The sequence below is a fragment of the Tachyglossus aculeatus genome, chromosome 7 (genome assembly GCF_015852505.1).
Source record: "Tachyglossus aculeatus isolate mTacAcu1 chromosome 7, mTacAcu1.pri, whole genome shotgun sequence".
In the NCBI taxonomy this organism is placed as follows: Eukaryota; Metazoa; Chordata; class Mammalia; order Monotremata; family Tachyglossidae; genus Tachyglossus; species Tachyglossus aculeatus.
This window is the reverse complement of record NC_052072.1, coordinates 24,664,734-24,677,120: the sequence shown is the minus strand read 5'-3', so window position 1 is coordinate 24,677,120 and position 12,387 is coordinate 24,664,734. Positions and strand designations below refer to the sequence as shown.

The 12,387-nt window shown below is 45.4% G+C and overlaps 1 protein-coding gene across 1 annotated transcript; it reads left to right on the top strand.

The window, feature by feature from the left end:
- Nucleotides 1-6,762: 6,762 nt before the first annotated feature.
- On the top strand, nucleotides 6,763-12,082 carry RHEX (regulator of hemoglobinization and erythroid cell expansion). Its single transcript, XM_038748730.1, has 5 exons — nucleotides 6,763-6,779; nucleotides 7,272-7,366; nucleotides 8,109-8,255; nucleotides 11,149-11,201; nucleotides 11,858-12,082. Exons 1-5 carry the CDS (start codon nucleotides 6,763-6,765, stop codon nucleotides 12,080-12,082), a joined length of 537 nt encoding a protein of 178 aa, XP_038604658.1.
- Nucleotides 12,083-12,387: the final 305 nt, after the last annotated feature.

Below are 12,387 nucleotides of genomic sequence, written 5' to 3'. Positions count from 1 at the left end.
ACTCTATCAGCCTTCTCCCCAGTGATCCTTAGTTAGTCAATCAGTTGTAGACACATTCCTTGCCCACAAGGAGCTTACAGTCCATACAATGTGTCAAGCACCTAGCTAGGCACCCCCTCCTAGGAAAATGAAAGGAAAATTAGTGGTTTGGGTCTCATTCATTCATTCATTCAATTGTATTTATTGAGCATTTACTGTGTGCAGAGCACTGTACTAAGCGCTTGGGAGTCTCTCCCTACAAGGGTCTCACAAGCTACATAAAAGTCTGGGGGCAGCCAGAGGGGATTCTTCTCCAAGGGGGGAAACCAGGGAACATAAGTGACAGGACAGAAGGAGACCGTTCAACTCATAAAATGGGGAGCCCAGACACTCTGAATTCAGATTAGAAGAAGCAACATGGCCTAGTGGAAAATCCCAGCTCCTCCACACAGATCACTTAACTTCTCAGTGCCTCAGTTACCTCATCAGTAAAATGGGGATGAAGACTGTGAGCCCTCAGTGGGACAGAGACTGTGTCCAACCCAATTATCTTCTAGACTGTGAGCCCACTGTGGGCAGGGATTGTCCCTATTTGTTGATGATTATACTTTCCCAGTGCTTAGTACAGTGCTCTGCACACAGTAAGTGCTCCATAAATACGATTGAATGAAATCTTGTAACTACCCCAGCACTTAGTACAGTGCTTTGCACATATGGCTTACCAAGTACAAGAATTATCATTACAATTATTAAATTTGGGCCCCTGAGGTGGAGTGTGTTCTGGATGCTTGGAACTGTGTGATATTTGGAGTCCTGGACCAGGCTCTGTATATATATTCAATTAGGGCTCAAATCATCATCATCATCAATGACATTCATTGAGCTCCTACTATGTGCAGAGCACTTTACCAAGCACTTGGGAGAGTACAATGCAACAGAGTTGGCAGACACGTTCCCTGCGCACAACGAGCTTTCAGTCTAGAAGGGGAGACAGATTTTAATATAAATAAATAATCTGCCACATATAATTTATCAACATGCACATAACGCCAGCATCAACAAACACCTTTCTTATAAGGGAACAAGTAGCCCTGAAGTCAGAATTGTTTTGATAAATTCTTCAACGCTTATCTAAAGTACATATTTTATCATTGCTTTGGGGTCACGGGTCTGCAAAATGAGCAAATGTTTCTGCTGTGGGACTAGCAACCTGAAATTAGAACCTCAGTGAGCACTCCTCATTTGCGGTTCCAGGCCATTAGCTGCTGACGCAATGGCATCCGATGCACTTTCCACTACCCGTGTTCCTCTCAATCTCACCTCTTAATTCTACCCACAATGCTGGGCCCCGGGTTACCCGAACAAAAACCACTCCGAGTTCTCAGCTTAGCCTGCCAAAAATGAGGCTGCACAAGACGACTTAGGTTGAGCACTGATGCCGAGAGAGAACCTGAACTTCGCCTTTGGGTTTCCTTTGGGTAAGTTGGGCTGGAATACAATGGAAGAAAGCCTAGACAGGAGAAGCTGGAAGGCCGGAGGTCTAATCCTGCCGTGTGGCCAACAGCAAGTCACTTAACCTCTCTGAGCTTCGGTTTCCCCATCTGTAACCTGAGGAGAGCAATGTTATCTGCCTCTTAGTATCATTAAATTTTTTGAGCTTTGGGGAAGAAGGAGGTAAAGAGAGTCATGGGGTCAGAGCCATGGCTTTATAGTCACTCTAGACTATAAGTTTGCTGTGGGCAGGGAACATGTCTACCCACTCTGTTACGGTGTACTTTCCCAAGCGCTTAGTACAGTAAACTCTTTGTGGGCAGGAAACATGTCTACCAACTCTGTTATATTGTACTCTCCCAAGTGTTAGTATGGTCCTCTGCACCCAGTAAGTACGCAATAAATGTTATTGATTGATTTTCTCATCTATATTGGTACTGAAGTTCCTCCTCTTATCCGCCTTTTCTCCCTGCATGCTGATGAGAATCTATTAAAATCTAAATCTGCTGCTGCAACCCCACCCTCTTGATGGAGAAAAGAGCAATAGTAGGGCTCCGGAAAGCAGAAACTAAGAGGGTTGGAAAATTAGCATGAATAATGAAACTGAGTCTTATCGGATACTTTTCCTGCATCAAAATCAATCATATTTACTGAGTGCTCACTATGTACAGAGCACTGTACTAAGTGCTAGGCAGAGTACAATTCAACAGAATTAGTGGACACATTTCCTGCCCATAACGAGCTTACAGTCTAGAGGGAAGAGTAATATTACTTACCGTGGTATTAGGTTCATTTCTTGAACCACCTCTTTCCAAGTCTAAGCCCAGGAGGCGTTAATCCCAGAGGTCAATACTGCCCCAGGTTTGCCAGTAAATCAGTCAATCGTATTTACTGAGTGCTTACTTTGTGCAGAGCCCTGTGTTAAAATTAAGACAGGTGCAATGGCTTTAAAATGTTTATTTTTCTATTATAGAACACTGAAGATGACCCTAAGAGATGATTCTGTTTCCCTCTTTGACATTAACATATTTACTCAATCCTGTACCTTTTCCTTGTCCCCTTGCTTCTGGTATTTTCATTTACTGTTTAAAGTAACTGAAATCCCAGCTTGTTATCCTAATTATATCTTTTTTAAGAAGGTTTTTGTTAAGTTCTTACTATACTATAACATTCTTCTAAGCACCGGAGTAGATACAAGTGAATTAGGTTGGACACAGTCTCTGTCCAGCATGGGGTTCAAAGTCGAAATAGGAGGAAGAAAGCTCGTTGTGGGTAGGGAATATCTCTGTTTATGGTTGTATTGTACTTTCCCAGGTGCTTAGTACAGTCTCTGCACACAATAAGTGATTGAATAAATGAATGAAGAACAGGAGAATTTGGCATGGAGAAGATAAGTGATTTCTATTTCCCAAGGTTACACAGAAAGTATTTGGCAGCACTGCTCTTTCCATTAGGCCAAACTGCTTTTCCTTTTGTAAGGAATATTGGATTATTCTCTCCATTCACATACCTGCCTACCTGTGTTTTATGAAGAAGGTTGTTGGGAGTTCATCAGTCTATCTCTGAACTGATGATCTCGTATTTACTCCAGCTGTTTGATATATTGTAAGCACTTAGCAAATATCACTCACTATTATAATGATTATCACTGCTTCTTGCTTTTATCCTTCTTATCTCTTCTCAGACCCTCAGATCTTTTGCTGGGAGCCCAGTAGGCACTCAGTAAATACCCTTACCACTGCCGGGCTGCTCCACCGGTGATTATCATCATCATCAATCGTATTTATTGAGCGCTTACTGTGTGCAGAGCACTGTACTAAGCGCTTGGGAAGTACAAGTTGGCAACATATAGAGACAGTCCCTACCCAACAGTGGGCTCATAGACCAGTTAGCATAGAAGAATGGGGGCTGAGATGGGTTAAAATGGAAAGAATTTACTTCTGAGCTCTGGTGCCCCAGCCACTAGACTATAGAATTATCCTGGTAGAAAACCTGTACTTTGCTTGAGTTTAAAAAGAAAGAAGCAGTATGGCCTACTGGAAAGAGCACGGGCCTGGGAATCAGAGGACATGGGTCTTAATCCTGACTCTGCCATTTGTCAGCTGTGTGACTTTGGGCAAATCACTTAACTTCTCAGCGCTTTGAACAGTGCTCAGCGCTTAGAACAGTGCTTTGCACATAGTAAGCGCTTAATAAATGCCATTATTATTATTATTCTCTGCGCTTCAGTCACCTTCTATGTAAAATGGGGAATAAGGCTGTGAGCCCCATGGACTGTGTCCATTCTGATTATCTTGTCTCTACTGCAGTGTTTAGTACAGTGCCCGGCTCATAGTAAGCCCTTAACAAATACAGAGACAAAGAAAGACAGAGGTATATAACTCACTCAGGTGCAGATAGGGACTCAGCACTCTCTCAACCACATATGTGATGAGCACGACAACGTTCATGTTCATGCAGATTCACACACACACATACACATCACTCAGACATACACAACTGCACCCACACTCACACATGGAGATGCTACTCTGCTCAGTGGCCGGGTCTACAGAAACAACAGATAAGAATTGAAATTCTGCTAAGTCCTCAGAGTTTCTGCTGAAACTGGAGACTTCACAGGGAACGATTCCAGAACCCTGGCAGCTCCAGTGGTGGCTAAGATGGCAGCCGCGGTGACTAGAATTTTTCTTCTCGTGTGTTCCTGTCCCGTCACTTCTTACTGGGGTCCCTGCTACCACCATTGTTTTATTTTCACTTGAGATGGGAATTCTGGAAAGGATTCTAGCAGTCAGTGTGGCCTAGTGGAAAGGGCACAGGTCCGGAAGTCAGAGGACATGGGTTCTAATCCTGACTCTGCCATTTTTCAGCTGTGTGACCTTGGGCAAGTCAATTCACTTCTCTGGGCCTCAGTTACCTCAACTGTAAAAGGGAGATTAAGACTGTGAGCCCCACGTGGGACAAGCTCTGAGTCCATCATCATCATCAATTGTATTTATTGAGTGCTTACTATGTGCAGAGCACTGTACTAAGCGCTTGGGAAGTACAAATTGGCAGCATATAGAGACAGTCCCTACCCAACAGTGGGCTCACAGTCCAACCTAATTACCTTATATTTACCCCAGTGTTTACAACAGTGCTTGGCACATAGTAAGCATTTAACAAACACCACAATTATTATTATCATCAACGCAAGGCAAGGAACCAGCTGCTAACAATGGCTTTGCACACAGAGGTTGGTCCTAGGGAGATGGCAACTCTGACTGAATTGTAGACTGTAAGCTCACTGAGGACAGGGAATGCATCTACCAACTCTGTTGTATTATACTCTCCCAATGGCTTAGTACAGTACCTTGCACACAGTAAATGCTCAATGAACACGATTGTTTGATTGATTGACTGTAAATCAGTATAAAGAAAAACAGAAACAGCCAAAGTGACAGTGAGATTAGGAGAGGGAGCTAGAGAGAGAGAGATGGAGATAAATAGGGAGATGAAAAACTCCAGCCACATGCTTTCTGCTTTTATTGTACTTTCCTAATCATCTCATACAGTGCTTTGCCCAGAATAGGTGCTCAGAAAACACCAATAGTGACCCCTGAAAGACAGAATGACATGGCTTTCTACTGTCTACAAATAGACTTCATGTCTTTGTGCCTCAGTTTCTTCATCTGTAAAATGGGGATTTGGTACCCGTCCTCCTTTCTATTTAGACTGTGAGCTCCATGAGCAGGGACTTTGTCCAGTGAGGTTAACTTGAATCTACCCCAGTGCTTAGAACAGTGCTAGGTGCTTAGTAAGCATTTAACAAATATCATCATTATTATTAGTTTCTCAATCTCTCACTTCTCACAGCCAATAACTCACTTCCAGGTTCCTGAATCTTTGTTCTTATATAGAACTGCTCTGTATTAAGTCAAAGATACTGAAGGATCTGAGGAAAGCCACCTTACAGTTGATGATAGTCTGTCCTTTTATGAGTTGTTCATTGAGATTTCTGAAACCCTATGAACCTAGTTCATGGGGGGCTTAATTCACTTCCTCGTGTGTTATTATTCCTAATAACAATAATGATAATAATGGCATTTGCTAAGCACTTTGTGCCAGACACTATACTAAGCGCTGGGATCTATACAAGCAAATTGGGTTGCACATGGTCCCTGAAACAAATGGAGCGGACAGTATTAATCCCCATTTGACAGACAGATGCTGAGGTGCAGAGAAGTGAAGTGACTTGTCCAAGGTCACACAGCGAACAAGTGGCAGAGCCAGAATTAGAACCCAGATCCTTTTAACTCCCAGGCCTATGCTCTATCCACTAGGCCACACTATTGACTTGGCTTCCAGGTCCTAAAATGGAGAATTTATTTTAGGTTCAGGAAAATTTAGGAACAAAGATGACTCCACAGAGGGGTTATTTATGAGGTCCAAACCATCCTGGTGTGGAGGAGGGATGTGTCTTTTTGATTATTTTTCTTCTTTCGAAAAAAAAAAAAAAAACAACGTTTCTTCTCCTCCCCAGTGGGAGCCAGAGAATTATTCGACTCCACCTTCCACCCCAAGGATCAGGCTCATTCTTTTGGATTCCCAGTTCTCAACCTGGGAGACTCACAGCTGAAATGAGAGAATGAGAAAAGACAAATCAAGAGCCCTTTAAACATCAGTCCTTCAGATGCCTGGAACCCAGTGGAAGACCAGAGACTTAACTCCTGTGGCTGAGTGGAAAGAGCACAGATTTGGGGGTCAGAAGACCTGAGTTTTAATCCCAGCTCTACCACGTCCCTGCTGTGTGACCTTGGGCAAGTTACTTCATTTCTCCAGGCCTCAATTTCCTCGTGGGTATAATCGGGATTCAATACTTGCTCTCACTCCCCTCTTTAGACTTTGAGCTACATGTGGGAGAGGGATTCTGTACAACCTGATTAGCTTGTATCTTCTGAAACGCTTAGTTCAATGCTTGTCTCATAGTGTTTAACAAATGCCACAATTGTTAGAGGTAGGCATTGTTCATGTCAGCAGCATTCCAATGATAAGTGTGATCATGGTGGGCCCACCTTAGAGCTCTGTTGGTCCAGTTCAAAATGAATCCCTCCATTTCTTCAGGAAAACTGTGATTGGGAACTCGGGGGGCCAGGTCTGCACCAGGATTATGGGGTGGCCAAGTAAGTTATTTTAAAAAAATTCGATCGATTATGTTTTCCCAGAATTGACATTTGGGGACTGTTATTGGCCTGGTCTCTGCCAGGCCATCTCCCTGGGCCGTCACCAGAAGCTGCCAGGAAGACCAGTGGAATGGGAAACGAGAATTGGTGAGCCCCACACTGAGCAGCTGGGAGCCTGGGTTCTAATCCTGCCTCTGCCATTTGCCTGCTGTGTGACCTTGGGCAAGTCACTTAACTTCTCTGTGCCTCAGTTACCTCACCTCTAAAATAGGGATTAAAGTTATGCACCCCATGAAGGACATGGATTGTGTCCCACCTGATACTCTCGTGCTTACCCCAGGGCTTCGAAAATGCTTGGCCCATAGTAAACCCTAATACCATTTTAAAAAACAGTGGCTTTCAGGCCCAGGGCAGTGGTTATCACTGCCACAGCCACTGCTTAACATTTTTCCCAACTGTCATCTGCTGAAACAAGCCCAGAATGGTTAGGTGACTTGCCACGGGTCACTAGAAGAATTAGGTTTGGAATGCTTCATTCTGAAACCCATTGCCCAGATATGAATGTCATAGTCACAGGGTTCAGTTGCCCCCTGCCCGCTCTTCGGGGGGGCTCTAATTCAAGGACATTTCCTTCCTCAGCAATTTATGGACGAGCATAGGGATTGGCGCCGTGACCATCCTCGTGCACGCCACCCTCCTCATCGTGTTCTACATCAGCCTCAGGAAGCAGATAGGTAATTCTGGGTCCAGGCTCTTCAGCCACAGAGTTGGGCTTCAGGTTTGACCCTCCCTCACGTACTGGGCATCCTGATCAGGGTCACCCCCTCCAACTCCCTGGGTACAGTGCCCTTCCCATAAACTGGGACCTGGGGGAAAAAAAAAACAAGGCAAGTGAGTGTGCGGGTAGGTATATGGATGTGTAAATGGATATAGGTGTATGTGGGAATAGATGTTTGTGTGTGCATGTATGTGTGTGTGTATATGCGTGCACACATCAGGATGAGCTTACAAGTTCTGACACTTCATCATCTGGGGACCAGTGATTTGCTCTCCGAAGATTTCTGAAGAGTGGAAGTTGATTTGTGAGCATTTTCCCTAAAAATTGGCCCTGAAGCAGCACTTCACCGAGGAAAATTCCTATCGATCAACATACATTTTGCCCCCCAAAATGGCATAAGGCAGTGATTTCTTTTGAGTTTGCCGTCATTCTGGGATGTCAGATAATAAATCCTGCTTCCTGGATCTACATATGTGCAAGTGTGTGTGCATGGTGGGGGGTGTGTGTGAGCATGTGTGTTTGTAGGTGAGTGTGGAAGCACCTTGGGAAAGAGAGTGATTTGTGTCCATTTCTGCCTGGATGTGTGTGCATCTGTGCCCATGAGAGCGTGTGTGCATAAGTGGGGTGGAAAGACTCTTAAACGGGAGGAATAGCAAGCAGAAGAGTTTATTTGCTAACCACCCTGCCTCTCATCTCAGCTAACAAACCCAGCTGTGCCCGGAGCCGCAGCCAAAGCAGGAGAGCTGCTTGCAGCACTGCCCCGGCCCCGAGCATGCCGGAAAAAATATCTTCTGTTCCCAGGGAAGATGGGACAGTCATCCCAGTACAGGCACCAAACTATGCAGGTAAGGAAGGTTGCCCCATGCAGGCACCAAACTACATGGGTAAAGAAGGTTCCTCCCTCTCCCTCCCAGCAAGCCCAAACTACCTTCAGGGGAAAGTAAAATTCCCCATCTCTAGACTCCTCCTTTTTCCTCTGCTGTCAACTCTGAGACACCCATCCCTCCAACTCAATCCGATACCCACTGGGATACCTGTGTGTGTAGACACACAGACTCTTTCTCTCTGTCTCTCTCTCTTTGTCTCCCCTACCCCAGCCTGCCCCAGAATGATTTATGGCTGTGCAAAAGCACCCACTAATGTTTGTACTCATAATTAATACTTCCATTTAATTTAGATAATCAATCAATCGTATTTATTGAGCGCTTACTGTGTGCAGAGCACTGTACTAAGCGCTTGGGAAGTACAAGTTGGCAACATATAGAGACAGTCCCTACCCAACAGTGGGCTCACAGTCTAAAAGAGTGGGCTCACAGTCTAAAAGATAACTAAAGATAAAGATAAAGTCTCACAGATAACTGCCCAGTGCTTGTGCAATCAATCAATCAATCAATCATATTTATTGAGCACTTACTGTGTGCAGAGCACTGTACTAAGCGCTTGGGAAGTACAAGTTGGCAACATATAGAGACAGTCCCTACCCAACAGTGGGCTCACAGTCTAGAAATGAATTCATCTTTCTGCCCTTTCATCAGTCTACCCATATCAATTTTGTTTTGTTTCAACAGCATTTGTCAAGTGCTTACTATGTGCAAGGCAGTGAACTAAGCCCTGAATTAGATACTAGCTGATTAGGTTGGACACAGTCAATGTCCCACATGGAGCTCACATTCCAAATCCCCATTTTAAAGATGAGGTAACTGAGGCACTGAGAAGTCAAGTGATTTATCCAAAGTCATGCATCAGACAAGTGGCAGAGCAGGGGTTAGAACCCACGTCCTCTGACTCTCAAGCCTGTACTCTTTCCACTAGGCCACACTGCTTCTCATGTTGTCTGTTAAAGATTCCATAACAGAAGGACATAGAAGGCAAGAGGCCAGCATAGTAAAAGAACAATTCATCATATCTTGTGTAAGTAGAACACATTTATTTCTAAGTGCTTTCTTACCAGTTAACTCATGAATCCTCCTACATTTCCATGAGATTGGGGGAGATTCAGACCACTGTGTGCATGAAGAGACTGAGGCCCAGAGGTGAAATGACTTGCCCAAATTCACTCAGTGCTTCAAGTATGGATTTGGGCCTGGAAACCCAGATTTCTTGACATTCAGCTCAGAAGCTGTTTCCCCTAAGCTCCAATTTGCCCAGGATTGAGGGTGCTAATTGGTGTTTTTTGATAGCGATGTTGATCAGTCAATCAATGGTATTTATTGAGTGCTTACTATGTGCCAGACATTGTACTGACCCTTGGGAGAAAGCAATAAAACAGAATTAGCATACAAGTTCCCTGCCCATAATGAGCTCACAGTCTAGAGGTAGGGCAGGGATCTCCTTCTGCGGTTATACAAATGAATCAGTGTCAATTACATGCAATGTTGCTACCCTGTAAGCTGTCAGGACTGTCTACTGAATGAAATCAAATTAGAAGCTTTCCTGACAAGTCCGTCCCAGAACTCTGTTCAGACCCTGAGTGAATTCACTATTGTGCTCTTTCTCTGTGTGGGATGTGTCTGGAGGCAGAAATAATAATAATAATGGTATTTAAGTGCTTACTATGTGCGAAGCACTGTTCTAAGAGCTGGGAGGGATACAAGGTGATCAGGTTGTCCCACGTGGGGCTCACAGTCTTAATCCCTATTTTACAGATGAGGTAACTGAGGCTTGCGGAAAGTCATACACCTGACAAGTGGCAGAGCAGGGATTAGAACCCATGACCTCTGACTCCCAAGCCTGGGCTCTTTCCACAGAGCTACGCTGCTTCTCAATGGTTTCACCTTTTCAGTTTCCTTACTGGAGAAAATGTGTTCACTGGAGAACCCCAGGGCTTCGCAGTACTTAAATGCCTTTAGATCAGTTTCCTTGCTAATGAGTCTTATCACTGACATGGGAAGGAGTTGAGCCAGTGCTCTAAACAATGAGAAAGCAGTTACGCACCCCAGGGAAACCAAGCCCCGGTTAAAGGAAGCCCCTGGGCCAGTGTCTCACTGTTGGAGCATAAGCCTTACAGATGTAGACGACGTGAACTCAGTTATTAATAGTTCCTCCATCTTCCTTTTCCCCAAACCATCTCCCTCTCTCCTTCTCTGACATCCTCCTCTTCCTCCTCCTTTTATCCTCTTCTTCCTCCTCCTCTTCCACCTCTTCATCCTCCTCATCCTCCTCTTCCTTCTCTTCCCTCCTCCCCTCTTCTCTGCCTCTCCCTATGTCTCTCTTCTCCTCCTCCCTCCTCATCCTCTCCCCTCTTCCTCCCTCCCACCTCTTCCCTCCTCCCTGTCTCTTCCTGCCTCCCTTCCTCTACTCTCTGTTTTCAATCATTCATTCATTCATATTTATTGAGCACTTACTGTGTGCAGAGCTCTGTACTAAGCACTTAGAAAGTACGATTCAGTGATGAGGAGAGACAATCCCTGCCCACACCGGGCTTCCTCCTCTCTGCAAAGGGTGGGGAGGAAGGGGCAGTGAGGGAGAGTAATTCAAATAAAAATTAGGCAGAACAGGAAATTCCAAGCTCAGCGGAAATCATTTCCTGACACTGTTACCCATCTAACCCCAAGCCTCCTCTCTCTCTCTGTCTCTCTCTGTCTCTCTCTGTCTCTCTCTCTGTCTCTCTCTCTCTGTCTCTTTCCCTTTCCCTCTCTCTCTATCCCTCTTCCTGCCCCTCCCTCTCTCCCTCCCCCTTTCCCTCTCCCTCCCTCCCCTGCTTTTCCCAGTCCATAACCACTGGCTCTTTCTCCTTAGGGGACAGCGACACCTCCTCAGATAGCTCGGACAGCTCAGACGGCCCCTGCCAGGTAACCTCAGCGGGTCCGCCCGCACCAACCATACCCATGTGCCAGGCTCACAGATTGCCCCACCAAAGCAGGGCACGAGGCAGCCCCTCAGATGGAAACATCCTAGGCGAAGGTGGCCCCAGGCTGGCAAGGCCAGGGAAGAGCTGGCTGGGCACTACTGAGGGTGAAAGAATGGGGTGGAGGAAAAACGAATCATCATCAAAGTGTATGTGGGTGTGGGAAGTGTCTCACTTTCACTCCAGGATCCCGAATCTAACCAAAACAGCCAATCAGAAAGACAGCTTCACTTAGTTATCCAAGGAAATGCTGATCCTGGAATCCCAGCCCAGCTCCACCTCCATCTGTCCATAAAGGTTGGGCCAGACCGACTTCTTGGGCCCTTGACCTCGTCTTTCACTCCAGTCTTGCCAGAGATGAGGGAGTGGGCAAAAAGACTTGTCCAAGGGCAGGGATTCTTTGGTCATATGGATGAGCCATAGGTACAGTTGAGGAAATGTTCTCCAGAGAGGTTTGGAGCTCTGTGGATTTTTGTCCTTGTCTTCAAAGCCCCATGGTCATCCCCACCCCCACCCCCATAGCCCTGTAGAGCTAGAGCTGTTTCCTGCAAATAGATCTTGATTCATCTCTGGGTTGTCATTTCTCTGCTTTCCTTCCAGGGTACCCAGGGCCCCAAAAGTGTGAATTACTCAACTCTGGTTTTTCCTCCCACTGGAGGCCACAACAAAATGGTAGCCGAGGACTATGAGAATCTGCGGGAGGGCAGAGATTATATCAACGTGGACCCCAAGAAACGGAAACATGATTTCTGGACTTTCACCAATCCCGCCATCTCTGAGTCTGTGGAATACACAGAGGTATCCATAAAAACTTCTAAAAACTAGGCCATGCTTGCCAATCCAACAACTCCAGCAGAAATAATGGAAACAGGGAGCCGTTATTCATGGAATCATAGAGTCTTGAAGCTGGAAAGGTACTCTAGAGTTCATCTTGTCCAGCCCCCTGCATCTAAGAATAGAAAATCCATAACCTCCACTGGAAGTCTGTGCCAGATTCCTATCCTTCTGCAAAAGACAGAAGTTCTTACTTACTGTTTACCCAACTTCAGTGCTGAGATTTAAGACCGTTGCCTCTTGTTTGGTCCTTGGAGAGGAGAACACCAAGAACCAAAGAAGAGAATAAGGAGAAC

Coding starts and splice junctions, on each gene's coding strand:
- RHEX (XM_038748730.1), top strand. Junction 8,256..11,148: donor ACAGGCACCAAACTATGCAG/GTAAGGAAGGTT, acceptor CTTTCTCCTTAG/GGGACAGCGACACCTCCTCA. Junction 11,202..11,857: donor GCTCAGACGGCCCCTGCCAG/GTAACCTCAGCG, acceptor CTTTCCTTCCAG/GGTACCCAGGGCCCCAAAAG.